Source organism: Thermothielavioides terrestris, chromosome 2 (genome assembly GCF_000226115.1).
Source record: "Thermothielavioides terrestris NRRL 8126 chromosome 2, complete sequence".
In the NCBI taxonomy this organism is placed as follows: Eukaryota; Fungi; Ascomycota; class Sordariomycetes; order Sordariales; family Chaetomiaceae; genus Thermothielavioides; species Thermothielavioides terrestris.
The window spans coordinates 2,557,279-2,574,092 of record NC_016458.1 but is presented as its reverse complement, the minus strand read 5'-3'; the positions used below and the strand labels follow the sequence as shown (position 1 = coordinate 2,574,092).

Below are 16,814 nucleotides of genomic sequence, written 5' to 3'. Positions count from 1 at the left end.
CATTTGGGCGAAAATGCAGCGGCCCTCATAATCCCCTCTTGATCAACCTCATCTCACCAGTCGTTCGGGTCACTTTTGCGTGGGTTTTGGCTGTAGAGGGGACATGTCTGTCAAACTTCATCTCAGCAATCATCGAACACCACCTCCATTGGCCACACAGGGCCGCCAAAGTAGCTGCCGGGCTCGAGTTGGCCGGCAGATCCAGTGTCAGTGCTAACTACTTGCAGAGCTACTGATGTGCGCTTGCTTGCCAAATCGCGTATTGCAATCAGATCATGAGTCATCTGGTTGCAGTTGGAAGAGCGGAATCCCGCAGGGGCATCTCTTCGGGCGCCTGCCGAAGACTCAGGGTGGTCCAGGACTTGGAAGCCACCGCAGCAACATCCGACTACCGGACATTGGGCAAAACGGGCCAGCGTGGCTTTCTATCTCTGATTCCCTTGACCGGTTTGCAAAGTGGTGGGATTTGGGATACTTGCCCGACGAGCGATAATTATCAATCTGCCCCCAGTACTGGTGGTCCTTGGATTCCCCCCTCAACCCCTTTCTGGAGAACTCCCTTTCTGCATCAATCCCGCCGCACCAAGAGACATCACACGCCCATGCCTCCCCCCGGAAGTTCGGTAAGCCCTGGAGCAGCGGGTGATCGGGTCAGCATTCGGTCTTACACTCCCGGCCGTGCCCATGGAAGAAGGCCAAAACGTACATCCGTCGACATCCTCGTTGACCGTGACAGGCACCTGGCAAAGGTTCTTGACCCTGGGCTCCATGGGCGTAAGCAGCGAGCAGTTGCGCAGGTAGCAGCCGCTGTCCATGGCCCGCTGCAGCGAGTCGTCCTTCCACCCGAAGACGTAGTCGCCGTGCTGGCCGTACCCCGTGCTTTTTCGTTGTGTGTCAGCAAATTGGAAATATTCGAGAAAGCCCTGTCATCAGTTGCCCCTCGAGTTAATTGATGATGGCTTACTGGTCTCCGTTCGAGAGATAAAACGGCTGGCTGCCGTCCTCGGGCCAGTCGTCCGGGTTGTTGAAGGCTCTGGTGTCCCAGACTACCTGCTCAATTGGTGAGTCTCTTTCCGTGAAAAGTGAGGGAGGGCTTTTTTCAGGGGCATGTCAGCACCTCTAGCATGACCTGTGGGATCTTCACAGGATGGCTGCTGGGGCACTGGCCAGTGACCACGGCGAACGAGGTCGGTCCACCAACCGGGTGAGCGACGTGGTCCTTGTGGTTCGGCGTGTCGAGGTTCTTGCCGTCCCAGCATCTGCCGTCCACGTTAGTCGTGTTAATCCGCTTTTCCATGCCTGGAAGGAGGGAATGTACATCGGGAAGATAATGTTCGACCGGATCCCGCCAGCGCAGGGCTGTTTGGGGAAGTGGTCGGTGTCCAGTTTAGGGTCCATGCAGGGCGAGTACATGCTGCCGCCGTAGTTCTCCGACGTCCAGCAGCGGTAGCACTGCTGAGTCTTGTTCCCCAGGTTGCTCGACGTGCGCTGAGTCGAGTCGCCCGTGAGCATGCGGAAACCCTGGGAAATGAACGAGTCAGCGAGGCGGAGCTCCCTGCTCATACCAGAGTTATTGGCATGTTACCGGCTTGAACGCAGTCGTCTGCCCTGCTCCAGGCGATGTGTAATAGACGGTGATGCCTCCATTGTCGCCATCGTTGAACTGGTTCGCCATTTGCGGCACGCGCTTGTAGGTGCCGTTGCGGGCCCGGAAGTACAGGTTTGCCGTCCAGTAGTTGGACACGTCTTCCTTGAAGTGGCAGGTTGTGCAGTTGCCGAGCTTAGAAATGTCGCTCAGGGGCATCGAGGCGGCGAAGGCGTTCTATGTAACTCCCATACGTCGTCGTTGACTGTCAGCAGAAACAACGAACACATCGGCGGGGCCCATGTGAATTTCTTCCACATACCCCTCCAGCAACCTGGTGCATGTGTGCAGACGGCGACATGCCGGGATTCACGAGACTTGGGTCCGTCTGTCAGTGCTATCCCTGTCTCTTCGAGTTCCGGCCTCTTCCCATGGAGGAGTCGACGTACGGATCAAGGCGCTCGATCACGACCTGGGAGCAGCCGAACCGTAGCATCGCCGAAGTGCCGGTCCTTGGCGGCGAGTTTTCTAGCATCGGCTTATCCCCGTCATATCCCAGGTAGTATTGGGCTGTCACCCGCGTCGTGAGCGCCGACAGCGCCAGGGCGCGACGCCAGAAAAACATCGGGGAGGAACTTCTAAGCTTCAGCTAATCTGGGGAGACAGTCGGCAACACGCAGAACCTAGGAATGCAGAAGCGTGGAGGCATGTGGGAGTGCCCATGATGGGGAACCTGCTCGTTCCAGTTTTCGGTACTTATTTTGAACATCCCTCTCGGAAACCACGGCCTGCTGAGGAGAGTTGCCGCACGCGGCGTAGATTGATCGACTCTGTGTGTGACTTTCATTGTATATGGGCAATATCCAGAAGAGGCAGCCCTGGCCTATGAGAATGGGCCTGGGCGTTGATATCCGGCTCAGCGCCATTTTGCCGGCTTGACCCCCTTGTCCTTGCTGCCGCGTCCTCGGATTCGACAACCTCGGGTCAGATGCGAATAGTCTGAGCAGCTTATCGCATCTACATGGAGCTCAAAGTCGGGGGTTAGCATTGGCCGTGATGGCACGACACAACGACAGCTGGAGTGGAGACAGGCTGCACTCTCTGCCTCAAACAGCGCCATGAGCAACTCGGATGGAACAGAGCTGGCTGATACTAGACTTCCAGCCACTTAATTCCCCAGCAGGTGACGACCTGTAGGCTGTCGGCCTCGTCCCTAAATCGGCGCCTAGCGAAGACAAAGAGACACGAGGCACGAGACGCCTCAGAAATGCGGTCGGACTTCCCTTCTACGTCACAAACCCTCCATGGATCAGTTTGTAAGGAGCCATTCTGCAATTCATAAGCCCGTAAGCTCAACGAGGCTGGGTGACGCCAGTTGAGCTTGAGAAGATATTGGCACCAGGCGATTTCGATATGGATATAGCTGAATTCGAAATGTAAGGCCTTGGTTTGATAGTGACAAATGCTCTTGATCCAGGCAACACAAGCTTCTACAGCGCCTTGCCGACATACAATCATGCCCTACGTGGTTGTCAGTTGTCGTACCTCTAGCCCGGAGATGTAGAACTCCTACTTCAACAATGCGAAGGATGTCTAGGGCTGTTGCAGCTACCTGCATAGTTCGGCGTTTTATGAGGGCCTGAGCATCTATGAAGCCGTCCTCAGAACTGGCGGAGGACTGTTACATCCTTTTACGTTCTCTCAATATCCGAGCCAGGAAAGTCCCAGAGGCTGGTCCCGCACCGCTGGGTAGACGTAGCCCGCGTTTTGCACCCATCCTGGGTTGATGCGCTTTTGATTGTCGAGAGTCTTGCGCCACATTGCTCGCTCCTGGTCGGCCGTTTCCTGCAGGCAGCTGTCCTCATCGCAGCCAGGTGAAAGAGTCGCGGCTCAAAAATCCCGGAAACCGGCTGTCGAACGTCGAGGTTCGCGAACCTCATTACACGTAGCGACTCCAGTTTGGTGTCGTCCAGGATGGAAGGGCTTCGTCCATTGACATACTCGCTCAGAGCGCACAATGTGCCGTATTGTGCTTGCTCAATGTCACGCCGGCCACTTTGCTCCATGAATTCTCGGTTGTGAGTGTGTGGAGGTGCCAACGAGACCAAGTCAGGCTTTGAGGCTGTTTACTTACACGATAATCAAGTCGGCGCAGCCTGCGGTGGGCAGCAGTTGTGAGGCACTGGGGACTGTTGTTGTGCAGTCACACCGGCAGACGCTGCCTTCCGTCCGCACATAATCCGTACACTCATCGCCGCGATCCAGATGTCGTATGGTCTTTTTCTGTCCCGTTTAGTACGGGCAGGGAGCACTACATCCCGCACAGAGCCATCGACCTGCAGTTCCTGCGATCCCCCAACGGTGACCACAAAACGGTAAAGCAACTTTGTCGTTCCAGCAAAAAGGTCCAGCGCGGCGACGGCTTGTCTGGGCTGTCCTTCCCCGACGGCGTTGCATCGGTTAAACTCATTGCGACCTGCCCTGCATCCACCAGTTCTCAAGCTCAATAATAGCCCCGGCGGTAACTATCTGGATGACCAGACCACCATCGTGAGTACGTGCTGTAGTCTAGACAGCCGATTGTCAGCACGGCGCCCAGCAAACCAAGTAAAGAAAATGGTCGCCCACCTCGTTGCGTGCTGATGCCCAACTGCGACGCCACGTTTATGTAGCCCTCCGCGTTCCGTTTCCCGTCCTTAACGATCTTCCTCACCATATCCTCGTCCCCCTCCCACACGCTCCGACAGTACGGACACGTCACCTCGCCGGTCGCGCCGCCGCCAGCAGCAGCAGCCTGCCGTCTCTTCGTAGCCGCCCACGTCTCGAAGCAGGCCTTGTGGATATTCTGCCCGCACGCCGCGCGGCACCACACAAGGGGCTCGCCGCCGGCGGGCTCCATCTCGCAGAAGCAGATGGGGCAGTCGCCGTCCACCGGCTTGCGCCTCCCATTTTGCGCACCGCCGCCACCACCACCACCCCCACCATCATCTTCCGCCAGCGGTGGCGGCGCGCCGGCAAAGATCTCCCGCAGCTCCTCCGCCAGCAGCGCCAGCTGGTACACCAGCTCGAAGCGGGCGCGCAGCACGCGCGCCAGCACGTACAGCACGTGCTTGCACTGGTTGCCCGCGCGCGCGTGCGGGCAGTCGCAGCGCGGCTGCCGCGCGATCTCGACCGTGTAGACGTTGCCCGTCGAGCCCGTCAGCTCGACCGTCTCCTCCGGGCAGTCGGGCGTGCCGTGGCGCGTGCGCGACAGCACGTAGAAGCGCTGGGTGGTGGCGCGGTGGAAGACCTCGTGGAAGGATTGCGGGGGCTGAGGGCGGAATCTAGCGAGGGTGAGGTTGGTTAGTGAGTGACTTGCGTCGGGACGTTGATGTGGGGGAGGGGAAGCGAGTGGGAGGTGGACGTACCGGCGGAGTCGTTTCTCGGTCGACGTGGGGGAGGCCGGCTTCATGCTGCGCGCTCTTTTTGAGGGGGTAAAGACATGACTGCCGTCGTATTCGGCGTAGGATGCGATAGCGCAGCTAGCGCTTGTTTGAGCGACAGCGGCCTCGGCATGCTTGTGCTTCCTGTTCGATGGCGGGGCGATTGAAGGCGGTGCCACGCCACCGTTAACATCGGTACTTGTTCCCATAGTGGCGATCTCCAAGAACCCGCATAGAAGAGGATGTTTTATTGGCTTGCTTGGGACGAGGCTGTGAGGATGAGAAGTCGGAGGATTGGTTGCAAGTGTTACTGAGGAGATGCAGATGGATGGTCAATGGATCGATGCTCCTGGGTGGCGATAAGCGACCGGCAATCGCCTCCACCAGTTCAGATTCGGCAATTCTGCGACCACTGCTGGCATCGCTGCCGACACGGAAACCCCGCGAAATCATGTGACCAGCTTCCACCCGGTTCTTGGACCACGCACCCTCCCCAACCACCACCACCGCTTGACGAGAGCCTCAACGCATCTCGTCGGCTGACTCCAAGGTCTCTCACGGCAGCATCACAAACGGTTTGTCGCATTCGAGAATCGAGTTTCAGTTACTCAATCCTCTGACAGTTATCCGGGACCTGTTCTGGAGATGTGAGGACGCCAATCGCCGGTCTTGGCGAGAACCGGGCCCGCACCGCCCTCCGGGAGACTCTGCGGAGACACGGATACTGTGGCACGGTAATATGCAGCTCGCCCTGGCTCGGTGGGCGGCAGAGAGTTGCCTCAATGGTGCTACGATTACTGCAAGCTGCAAGCAGAATCCGCAGCATGGATTGGTGGCCTCTCTTTCTGTCAGCATGCAAGGACGGATCCGCTGAGGTGAGATGGCGACGGGGCACGACCCTGGGGATTGAAGCGACGCCCCGCGGAACCGCCCGGCCCGGTTCAGATAACTCACGCTAGTGAACCTTGGGGCAGGCCAATGCCAAGCAGCTCGTTTGCGGCGCAGCTGCCTGGAAGGCTTCTCTGGGCGTCGGAGTGCGAAAACGTACGTGAGCACGGAGGACACAATGGAGACGGGAGTTTGCAGGGGATTTCAATTGACCTCAATGTGCCTGCGGGAACCCATGGCCGTGTCCGGGGAATTGCAGCTCTGCCCCCAGGTCCGTTCGTGAGCATCTGCCATGCCGAATGACTTGGACGGGGAAGTCCCGCAAAGATGACCAATTTCACTCAGCGATCCGCCTGGCGAGCAAGATGGAAGACGCCACCACTGACTGAGGACGAGAGAGGACCAGGCGTGGAACCCTTGTGCAGGACGTGAGGCAGCCGCTGCACCGCTGCAGTGAGATCCTCTGGCCCCCGCCAACGGCGACCGCCATGGAGCCAATGAGGCCTGTGAGTCACTAACCGAGTTGTGGAGATTACGCCCTCAGCCCCAGGCTGCCTGGCCGCCACGCAGGCAATCACCAGGACAGCCAAAGCTCTACGCCGGTGCCTGTGGATTGCTGAGAAGTAGATAAAAAGAGTGATTCCCAGGCCTCTCGAGCCTCCTCCTGACAGAATGCAGCATTCTGAGAAGAAGATAAAAAGAGTGAATCCCAGGCCTCTCGAGCCTCCTGTCAGAATACAGCGTTTCCCTCCAAGCACTTTGGTGCCACTCAGATTAAGCACCATTATTTTTCCCCCTCTCTCTTCCGCTCGAGTTTTCTTTGACCATGCCTCGTTGCTGGCCCTTCCGGCCCCGCTCCGGCAAGGAGAAGAAGGGTAGCTCCGCGAAGTCGGGGAAGCTCCCGGACAGTGGGTCGAGCGCATCTGGGTCCACCCTCGCTGGCGAGGTCGACTCTAAGGAGAAGAAGGTGAAGGAGGACAAGAAAGAAGAGAAGAAGGACGAAGACAAGAAGGACGAGGAGAAGAAGGACGAGGCGAAGAAGGACGGGGAGGAAAAGGAGAAGGAGAAGCCCAAGGTGCCAGTGGGCTCGGTCAGCGAGGTCAAGAACATCTACAAGGGCGCCTCCGACGAGGACGGGAATTGGACCTGGGTTGACAAGTACCCCGACGACGTGGAGGAGGCTGCCGAGAACGAGGAGACGGCCACGTTCGCTATCGTGGTGCGCAACCAGAAGAGCAATGACAGCCGCAAGAAGCTCGAGGCCCACAGTATCGTGGTGCAAAGCCCCCTGATCAGGGCGGCGCTGGCCGAGATCATGGCCGACTACCCGGGCGTCGCGTGCGAGCTCACAAGGCTCGAGTTTGAGGCGCCGTTCAAGCCTTTTGTCCACAGATGGTACGTGCTAATCACCGAAGGGAAAGTGTTCTCTGAGGCATGCAGCGGCCGGCTGACAGCTGAACAGGGCCGAGTTCACCAAGTATCTCGAGAAGCCGGACCTCGATGAGAAAACCAGGGAGCATATGAAGCTGTTGGCCGACATCCTGAACTACGAAATCGGCGACAACGTCAGGGCGTTCCACGACTACGTCAAGAACGGCGTGGTGTCCTTCAAAGACCTGTGGATGATCTTCCAGCCCGGCACCGTTGTGATTTCGGCTCACGCCGGCCCGCTCAGCGCCTTCGAGATGGTCGAGACCGAGTACATGGCGAACAACTGCGGCAAGTTCCTGCAGGTGCGCTGCGACTGCGTCGACTACGGCGGCAAGGAGTTCGGCCGCTTCCAGGAGGCCATCAACATCCCCGAGTTCATCGGCACCAAGAAAATCACGGGCCTGAAGGTGTACCCGCTGCACTTCCACGAGGACAGGGAGGCGGTCGCGGCCAAGCTGATCAAGCGTGGCGAGCTCTTCGAGAAGCTGGCGGGCCATCACTACAAGCAGTACTCCGGCAAGGCCATCACGTGGAACCGCGAGGGCCACGAGGTCGAGTGCCAGATCTCGGGCCGCATTGTGGTCGACATCGACAGCTTCAACCGTTTCAGCCCGTGGCCGGTGCGCTACCTCAACGACTGGAACGCCAACGACCTCGAGAAGTTCCGCAAGCACAAGGAGCAGCTGGGCCTGACCGACGACAAGTTCGTGCTGCCGCCGTACTACCAGATGCTGGCGCGCTCGCGCACGCGCGGCTACTCGCTCAAGTTCAAGAAGTGGCTCGACTTCTTCGTCGAGCAGATCAGCGACGTGGTGTGGAACAGCAGCGCCTTCGACCGGCTGGTGCTGCCGCCGGACCAGAAGGAGCTCATCCTGGCCTTCTCCGAGTCGCAGCTGGCGGGCAGCCGCTTCGACGACGTCATCCAGGGCAAGGGCAAGGGCATCATCTGCCTGCTGTCAGGCCCGCCCGGGGTGGGCAAGACGCTGACGGCCGAGGCTGTGGCCGAGAACCTGCGGGTGCCGCTGCACACGCTCAGCTCGGGCGACCTGGGGTCGGACCCGTGGGAGGTCGAGCGGGAGCTCAACTCGATCCTGGAGCTGGTCGCCCGGTGGAACGCGATCCTGCTGCTGGACGAGTGCGACGTGTTCCTCGAGGCCCGCAGCACGCACGAGCTGGAGCGCAACAAGATCGTGTCCATCTTCCTGCGCACGCTCGAGTACTACGAGGGCATCATGTTCATGACGACCAACCGGGTCGAGGATATCGACGCGGCCTTCCAGTCGCGCATCCACGTGAGCATCGAGTACCCGGACCTGACGGCCGCCTCGCGCCGCGCCATCTGGGCCAACTTCCTCCGCGGCTCCACCATCAAGAGCTCGCTCACCGACAGGGACATCGCCGAGCTGGCCGAGCTCAAGCTCAACGGCCGCCAGATCAAGAACGTGCTCAAGACCGCCCAGCTGCTGGCCGCCCGCAAGAAGAGCGACACCCTCGACCGCAAGTTCATCGAGACCATCCTCGTCATCGAGAAGAAGCGGCCCGGCGCGCCCCAGCAGATGATGCACTACCTTTGAGCGGCTTCTCTGGCCGGTTCTCTGGCGGGTCCGGGTCGGCTGGCGCACTGGCGTTGGGCGTGGGACACATGGCACACGGTTGGGTTATGACGATGGAGAGTCCATCTCGGTGGGATCATGCGATATACTGAATTGTACATTCATGAGAGGCGTTGGGGCTTGGTTTCTCGTGCGTACCTATCATTCCGCATCATATTGGATTTAATAAATACAAGTGGCAAGAGAAAAAGGTTGCCAGTCTTATGATTTGCCGTGCGTTTTTAACCCTTCCTTCGCCCCTTCCACCGCCCAACTCCCTCGCACCTCATCCTCCCGCCTTTTGACTCTCACCCTCCCTTACTCACCCCATCTCCATTCTCCCCCTCCATTCCCGCAGGCGCCGTTGCCATTGCGTGGTTTGTCTCCGGTATGCGACCGTGGGAGATGTCGACCGACAGCCGCACTTCCCGGCCTCTTCACTCGTCATGAAAAGGCATGCAATATCTCAGGGCGATGAATAAGGCCTGCGACCATCGACTGAGCGCGCGCCAGCCGTCGAAGTTGTCAACGAGCCCTTGCATGATGTCATCGACTTGGTTTTCGATTGGCCGGCGCCCCTGTCGCTCAACAATGATGTTGAGCGGCTGTCGGTGCCGACAGCCGCCGTTTGCCGGCTGCGCGGGCAACAGGGGTGCCATTGTGTCTTATTCATGGTCCAGAGAGATCTCAAAATGATAGCCAGATATGAATGTCGGCCGCCCATGGCCGCGGCTCTGGGAGCGCCATGAGCTCGAACGGACTCGGCCAGTCCCGGACCTTGTCAACGACGAGGAGATGCCGCTCCTCCCTACCCACAACAACAACACCAACGATGCAAAGTCCTCCACCTCCGTCGTCAGGCGTCGTCGCCACCTGATGGCCGATGTCTCCCGAGACTGGGCAGACGTGGTGCTCGTGCTGTGCTACTTCGTCACCGGCCTGCTCGACAGCTCCTCCATCTCGGAGTGGGGGTCGTTCGTGTCCATGCAGACAGGTGTGCCTTTGATTATCAACTCCAGGGATAAGTTCTACGACGGGGGGAACTAACACCGCCCACGCAGGTAACACGGTCTACATCGGTCTCGGCCTGGCGGCGCCCGCCGAGTCCACCCGGTGGATCAAATCCGGCGTATCGCTGCTGTCCTTCTGCACCGGCTCCTTCCTCTTCAGCCGTTTCCACCGCCTGTGCTCGCCCAAGCGCCGCTGGGTGCTCTGCGCCTCGTTCGCCGCCCAGACGCTGCTCACCGCTGCCGCGGCCGGCGTGGTGACCGCGACGGGGCCGCCGGCCGGCCAGGACGAGATCGGCTGGCACGTCCTGGTGCCGATCGCCCTGGTCGCCTTCCAGAGCTGCGGCCAGGCCGTGCTGAGCAGGGCGCTCCGGTACAACGCGCTGACCAGCGTGGTGCTGACCAGCATCTACTGCGACCTGTTCTCCGACGCCGAGCTGTTTGCCCTGCGCAACGTCGAGCGCAACCGCCGCACGGCCGCGCCGCTGTTCCTGCTGCTCGGCGCGTTTGCCGGCGGCAGGTTCGCGCTGAGCTCGGTTGGCGTCGCCGGCGCGTTGTGGACGGCTGCTGCGCTCAAGGCGGTCGCGATACTGGTGTGGCTGGTCTGGCCTGCTGAAGCTGATCCGGTTGTTGCGGAGGGCAGTTGAAGTGGCCGTCCGGGCCACGGGGAGGGTCAGTATGAGCTCGGCTCGTCAGTGAGGGACTCATGGTAAGCTGCCGCTAAAATCTGATATTGCAAGTCAAACCTCTAACGCCGCTTCTCAGGCACATGGCACACTAGAAGTACAGCTGCAATTTTCCTTGATGCCACCCACGCCCTTGACTTCCCCTTGTATCGCCTATTACCAGCCACCCGTGGCAACCGCCTTTGCACCTCTGCCGCCGACTCGTTGGTCAATTGGGGCATGAGGGCAAATAAAGCGGTACGGCAATGAGGTGTGGACGGATAAGCAGGGACCTGCTAGGGATGAGGGAGGTGGGCTCGTTTCCTGAGGGAAGTATACCGTCGCGGGGCGGATGACCGGGTTTAGACCGAGCTACCAAGAAGGGACAGGAGGAAAGCAAAGCAATAGTTAGGCGCCGGTGCTTACATGAGGCCAGGCGAGGGTTGGGAGGGTGGAGAGATAGCACGCAGGACGAAGCCGGTTGTCATGGCTTTCCGATGGTGGACGGCCGGTCAGTGAACATCACATTGACTTGGCATCGTATGAGGGGTATGGCGGGAAGAAGTGAGCATACCGGCGGCAGCGTAGATGTTCATGGCGAAGACGAACGCCTTGGTGCGCCAGGTCAGGTACACGTGCACGACTGTCAACCAGCCGAGGATCGCCACCCCTGCCAGGGCCAGCTCGGGAGACGTGGTGTAGTAGGGGAAGAGGGATGGGAGTGTCGTGGTTGAGTTGAACATGATCTGATCCAGCGGATAGCCGGCCACGCCATCGGGAACTGTTCCGGGGAAACCGTTGTCGGTCGGTGTCCTTGCGCCACCTCAGAGGTAACTCGGAGCAAGAAGACGTCGTCAAAACGCTCCACAGGCCAGCTTGGGACATCTTCTCCCCGGCGACCGAGGAGGTGAGGAAGACGGCACGACCTGAGCGGCGGACAAGCTAGGAAATAGCAGAACCAAGGAGACCAAGCCAAGTACAGAGCTCACTCAGAGTCCCCGGGCGGAAGACGGGATCGACCCAGTTCCACATGTCAGGTACTTTCAGCTTACACATCTGGCAAGGAAGGAAACGCACTACCCGAGGCGACGCAATTCCCGGTACTGGGAGAGGGCATCTAGCTGTCCCTGAGTGACACGTAGGGCAAGCAACAAATTGATTGGTTTCAAAAACGAGCAGGGTCGTGTCAGGCCACGCATGTTCTCACAGAAGGAAAGGGATGGAACTTTGCACAACGGCATGGGTGTCACCTGGACACGACACGAGAGTGTGTCTTGTGCAGGGCACGTTGATCTTCAAGGACAGGGAGCCCTGTACACCGTCAGCGTAATGTCGTGGCAGGATCTTGCAGAGATCTCCGGCTTGTAGCACCCTGCGAGCACACTGAGGTGGACTAGCAGTCTTGGAATTCAATAATTCCTGGCTGAGAGCGTACAAGGAACCGAGACCGAGGTGGCTCCCCTGTGGGATGAGAAGCCGGAGCGCTGCAACCTCATATCGTCCCATCTGAGCCGGGATGTAATGCAGCCGCGAGCAGGACGTGTTGCAAGCCGCGCGTCCAGCTTACAAGGCTAGCCACGTGTAGGGTGCTAGGCATACATGTGAAACATCGGACTTATCAGCAGAGCGTTCTACTTCGGGTCCGGACGGGCCCGGTGCGTTCGGAATCAACGAAGCCGAAGAGATGTTCGAATCGGGGCATTGAGTGCTATCTGTCACCCGGGAGTGTCCAAGTGAAAACTACCGAGATATGGTGAATTGGGTTTTGGAGGAGCAGGGTCACCATTCTGGACGTTTCCAAGGGGTGGTTTATGTACAACGCGCATCTCGCAGACTACTACATTCAACACAGTACTTGAATTTGATTCGTCAATTTCATGAGCTAGCTGCTTCATGCGCTAAGACACCGCGTATGCCGAGAAAACGGCACGTAACCTCATCACGTCATGTTCTTCCTCCGACAGTCTCATATCCGCGCCACTCAGTAGTTGTCGAAGTGGCTAGGAGCCTCCCGTTGGTTCCTGTATGTTTCACACGCACGCAATCAGCAACCAAATCCGTGGGAGACGGGGGGGGGAAAGGCAGAAGAAAAGGATGCAACTTACGGGTCATACTGGTCCTGCCCGCCGTAGTGCTGCTCATACAGCTCCTCGGCCTGCTTCTTGGCGTGGTGCTTGGCGCGCTCGCGGTCAATGAAGTCGAGGCCCTTGGTCTCGACGAGCTTGTCGACCTCGAAGCCGACGGCCGCGGCCAGCAGCTCCTTGGCCAGGCCGTGGTTGACCGTCTTGCCCTCCTCGCGCTGCTTCTTCTCCCAGAGGCGCATGCCCTCGAAGGCGGCAGCGGAGCCGATCAGCTCGTGGGAGAGCTTGGACTCGTGCGGCTGGCCGTCATAGACCTCGTCGCGGGCCTCCTTCGCGTCGCCTGTGAGTGAGGGGAAGGTGAGGTTAGCCGGGGGAGGTCGAAACTTCAGGGGCTGAACCGAGTTGGTGCAAGAGCTGGGGACACATACCAAAGCCGAACATGGTGATTGTGGTAAATGAAGTGTTTGTGTGTGTGTTTTTTGCAAGGTAGAACGAGCCGAGGTATCTTTGATTGTGTGTGTGGGAGCGTTGATGGAATGGAGAAGGAGGAGGGAAAGGCAGAGGAGGAGGGCAGAGGAGGGGCATGTTATATACGCAGCAGCAGCCCTCCTCTGCGGCCGCTTCACCACCCTGATGGTTAGCCCCTCACCATGGGGCCACAGACCCCATTGTACAGCACACTACACGAGTTAGCTCATCAACAGGTTCCCCGCCGTGGGTCCGCCACCTCATCGCCCGTCCCTCGTCCCTGATCCGCGCGCGTCGCGCACCCCGAAGCTGATTGGCCGCAGCTGCAGCCGGCATGGGCCGATCAAGCTACGTACACTACAACGCGAGCTTGACGCATTAGGCATGTGGCTTCATCCAATGGCTGGGAAGCGGCGCGCCGTGTTGGAGGGTGCTGCGCATTGAAAGAGCCCCTCAATCGCAGTCGGGATGTCGTAAAACCAAGTTACGAGAGACGCGCAACGGCAGCGGTGAGTGGGGCAGTCGACCACTCACAGGCAGCCGTTGGGCCCCGCTGATGAGACCCCTCGACCCCTCCTGCCGCCTGCGCCTCTGCCCCTCGTTTTGGACCCCTACAACACCTCCGCGTTTGGGCCCAGGAACTTGCGTCGCTCAAAGGAATTGCCACTCCGCTTGGGTGGAAACAGGAACCGCAATGATGCGCCATGTCTCTGCCCCTCCCAGCATGTTTCATCAGGGGCCCAATGGGCTGTGCCGTCCCGCGCTGGTCTTGGCGCAGGGCCAAGAATAGTTAACGGCAGCCAAGAAAGCTTGGATTGAGCTTGCATTGAGCTTGTTTCGGGCGATCAACCAACAGGCAACAGGCACAAGTGATCGGAACACTGGAACACTGCCGCGTCGCATTGGAACCGAGATACCGGTGTCAACGTCAACCGTCCATTCCGATCCTTTGCGGTCAGCACAAGCCGCCACGCAATTTCCTACCTTTCCTGTCTCGCCAGCCCGGCACTAGCAGTAGGCGCCAGGAGGCATTGGAAGCATTGGATGCTCATAGACTGGGATTCTCAAACACTGGCCGCTGTTCCCTCGAGCACCGCTGACTTCATGCTGCGGGGTTGCGGGGTGGAACAATTCCTCACGACCCTTGTTCAGCTGAGCAGCCTGGTCCCTAGCCATGCATGCAGGTCCACCCCTCCACCTCTCCGGGCACCCCTCCACACACTGCGGCGGTGGCAGGTGCAGGAGCAGCAAGTCATGCCCGATTGGGTACTGAGTGTAGCATCGCGCCGAAGTAGGGATGGCGGCCTCCGTCGCGGGGTGAACTGCTTGCTTGGAGATACTGATGCAAGCGAGCACATCTGCGTATTAGCTTCAACTCACAAACTACGGAAGCCAGGTTGGCACAGCTGAGGCCCGGAGGACCGACCGCGAGAGGCATCCAACTCCACTCACTCCACTGCCTGCCCTAGACCGTCTTCTCGTCCCGCGCCTCGACCCGCTCGACCGTGGCCTCCACCTTCTCCGTCATCAGCTCGCTCACACCGCGCATGCACACGATCGCCACCGTGGCGAGCACCACGAACGGGATGATGGACGCCCACGCGAGTCGGTACGCCTGCGTGTACTGCGCCCTGCTCTCGGTCACCGCGGCGTCCCACACGGCCGCCGTGGCGCCGGGCACGTCGCCCGTGCCGATCTCCCCGGCCGCCAGCGCCGCCAGCAGCGCGGGCACGCTTGCGGCCGGCAGGCCGGCGCCCGTGGCGGCGGCGGCCACGGCGGGCGCGTAGTGCGACGCGATGCGCCCGTTGATGATGGCGTCCAGCACGGCCGAGCCGAACGCCCCGCCGATCGCCCGCGCCGAGAAGCCCAGCCCCGTCGCCGTCGACAGGAACGCGTGCGGCGCGCTGAACTGGATGCACGCCACCAGCAGCGTCAGCGGGCCCGACTGCCCGATGCCCGCGATGATGTTGAGCCCGATCTGCGCCCGGTTCCAGCCCGGCTGGAAGGCGGCGTAGACGATCGTCCTGGTTTGCGCCTGTCAGTTTGGGTTGGGCTGTTCGGTGGGGGGGTGTCATGAATGAATAGGGGTTGTAGTGACTTACACGACGAGGAAGAAGCCCCAAGTGACGAGAAGCGGGGTCTTGAGGTCCTTGAAACGGGTCGAATACCACGTCACAACGAAGGAGAAGACCAGCGTGGTGATGGAGTACGACAGCTGGCGGACGCTGATGCGCCACGAGTCGCTCTCGAAGCCAAGGTTGAGCACCAGCTGCGGCGTGATGGAGTTGACCGCGCTGTAGAAGATCCAGCCCTCGACGGCGAAGGCGAAGACGGACAGCGCAAAGTTGGCATCGCGATGGAAGAAGACGTGCGCAACCAGGCCATCGTCGCGGCCCTTCCACTCTGATTCGCGAAAAGAAAAGGCATCAGCGAGATATTCGGCGTTTGACAGCACAGCGAGTCCAAGGGTATCAGCACGCACCGTACAGCCCGAACAACACAAACAGCGCCAGCCCAATGGCCAGCGGCGCCGCCACATGGGGATCCGACCAGGCGTATGCTCCGCCGGCCCAGTCCAGCGCCAGTAGCATTAGTGTCGCGCTCGACACGAAGAGGAACGAGCCGATGGGGTCGATCGACCACAGGATATCGCGCAGCGAGACCTTGGGCCGCTCTTGCTTGGGCGGCCAGTAGAACGCCAACAGGCCCAAGGCCGTGGCGCCATGGAACGCCGCCTGCATCCAAAAGATGTACCGCCAGCCGCCCGCATCGACATTTGTCACGGCGCCGGCGCCCATTCCGCCGACACTACACATCACCAGGTCAGCCGCCGTCAACGCCGCCATTCTTTTGTGCCGCAAAGAAGAAGAAAATCGAAACTCACATGCCCCCGACGGCGCCTCCCACAAACGCGAACCCGTTGGCCAGCGCCCGGTACTTGAGCGGCAAGATCTCGGACGGGATGGCCTGCACGATGGAGATGGTGGACAGCGTGGTGCCGATGAGGATGCCGCCGCCGATGAGCATGTTCATGTTGGTGGCGCGGGCCGACACGACGGCGCCGGCGAAGGCGATCAGCGGCGGCACCGCCGCCAGCATCTTGCGGTCCAGTACGTCCGACAGCCGCCCCACGATCGGCGACAGCACCGACTGCATCAGCAGCGGGCCCTGGATGACCCAGCCCGCCAGCGACGCCGAGCCGATGTCGCGGATGATGAAGGCGATCACCGAGCCGGCTGCCACGACGACGAAGACTTGGGCCATGATCCTGGTTGGAGGAGGGGGTTGGTTAGAGCATGGCGGTGAGATGGCCAGGGAGTGTTTCGGGAGCAGCTGAACTTACGCGAAGCAGGTGATGAACACGACGAGCTTTGGTGGTGACACGTAAGTCCTTCTGCTGCTCGATCTAGAGGGGACAGGGTGGGAATGGGAGCGCCGAACGTACCCATGACCGCCAGCTCAGGTTGATGTGCACGTCGCCCTGGTGAGCTTCCTCCTCGATGGGCACCACCTCGAGGTGGTGTGGCCGGTGCACTTCACGGCCGCCGGACGAGCCGTTGCTGACCTGCTCGGCCTCGTGCACCTCCAGCTGGCCCTGATCAGACTGCTTTCCGTCCGTGTCTGGCGCCATCTTGCTGGCGTAGAAGGCAAGCAAGCAAGTTGATCGCTCCGCGG

General features: G+C 60.1%; 7 protein-coding genes across 7 annotated transcripts; 2 read left to right on the top strand and 5 right to left on the bottom strand.

The window, feature by feature from the left end:
- Positions 1-592: 592 nt before the first annotated feature.
- Positions 593-2,081, bottom strand: THITE_119606 (uncharacterized protein; the record flags this gene model as incomplete). The annotated part of the gene is made up of 8 exons (XM_003651837.1): positions 593-630; positions 707-879; positions 965-1,050; positions 1,118-1,259; positions 1,319-1,521; positions 1,586-1,822; positions 1,908-1,962; positions 2,035-2,081. The coding sequence occupies 8 exons, from the start codon at positions 2,079-2,081 to the stop codon at positions 593-595; spliced, it is 981 nt and encodes a 326-aa protein (XP_003651885.1).
- A 1,788-nt stretch (positions 2,082-3,869) lies between these two features.
- On the bottom strand, positions 3,870-5,305 carry THITE_2112645 (uncharacterized protein). The gene is made up of 3 exons (XM_003651836.1): positions 4,993-5,305; positions 4,214-4,908; positions 3,870-4,153 (listed from the first exon to the last, which is right to left on the bottom strand). Exons 1-3 carry the CDS (start codon positions 5,034-5,036, stop codon positions 4,089-4,091), a joined length of 804 nt encoding a protein of 267 aa, XP_003651884.1. The 5' UTR covers positions 5,037-5,305; the 3' UTR covers positions 3,870-4,088.
- A 1,154-nt stretch (positions 5,306-6,459) lies between these two features.
- Positions 6,460-9,128, top strand: THITE_2112643 (uncharacterized protein). Its single transcript, XM_003651835.1, has 2 exons — positions 6,460-7,290; positions 7,358-9,128. Exons 1-2 carry the CDS (start codon positions 6,722-6,724, stop codon positions 8,898-8,900), a joined length of 2,112 nt encoding a protein of 703 aa, XP_003651883.1. The 5' UTR covers positions 6,460-6,721; the 3' UTR covers positions 8,901-9,128.
- A 405-nt stretch (positions 9,129-9,533) lies between these two features.
- On the top strand, positions 9,534-10,794 carry THITE_2112640 (uncharacterized protein). Its single transcript, XM_003651834.1, has 3 exons — positions 9,534-9,912; positions 9,980-10,634; positions 10,691-10,794. The coding sequence occupies exons 1-2, from the start codon at positions 9,624-9,626 to the stop codon at positions 10,570-10,572; spliced, it is 882 nt and encodes a 293-aa protein (XP_003651882.1). The 5' UTR covers positions 9,534-9,623; the 3' UTR covers positions 10,573-10,634; positions 10,691-10,794.
- Position 10,795: 1 nt separating this feature from the next.
- Positions 10,796-11,571, bottom strand: THITE_2112639 (uncharacterized protein). Its single transcript, XM_003651833.1, has one exon. The coding sequence runs from the start codon at positions 11,331-11,333 to the stop codon at positions 11,103-11,105; it is 231 nt and encodes a 76-aa protein (XP_003651881.1). The 5' UTR covers positions 11,334-11,571; the 3' UTR covers positions 10,796-11,102.
- Positions 11,572-12,139: 568 nt separating this feature from the next.
- Positions 12,140-13,434, bottom strand: THITE_2112638 (uncharacterized protein). Its single transcript, XM_003651832.1, has 3 exons — positions 13,100-13,434; positions 12,696-13,011; positions 12,140-12,611 (listed from the first exon to the last, which is right to left on the bottom strand). Exons 1-3 carry the CDS (start codon positions 13,110-13,112, stop codon positions 12,572-12,574), a joined length of 369 nt encoding a protein of 122 aa, XP_003651880.1. The 5' UTR covers positions 13,113-13,434; the 3' UTR covers positions 12,140-12,571.
- Positions 13,435-14,604: 1,170 nt separating this feature from the next.
- THITE_2143248 (uncharacterized protein) lies at positions 14,605-16,770 on the bottom strand (the record flags this gene model as incomplete). The annotated part of the gene is made up of 6 exons (XM_003651831.1): positions 14,605-15,163; positions 15,242-15,542; positions 15,622-15,947; positions 16,024-16,407; positions 16,483-16,508; positions 16,585-16,770. The coding sequence occupies 6 exons, from the start codon at positions 16,768-16,770 to the stop codon at positions 14,605-14,607; spliced, it is 1,782 nt and encodes a 593-aa protein (XP_003651879.1).
- Positions 16,771-16,814: the final 44 nt, after the last annotated feature.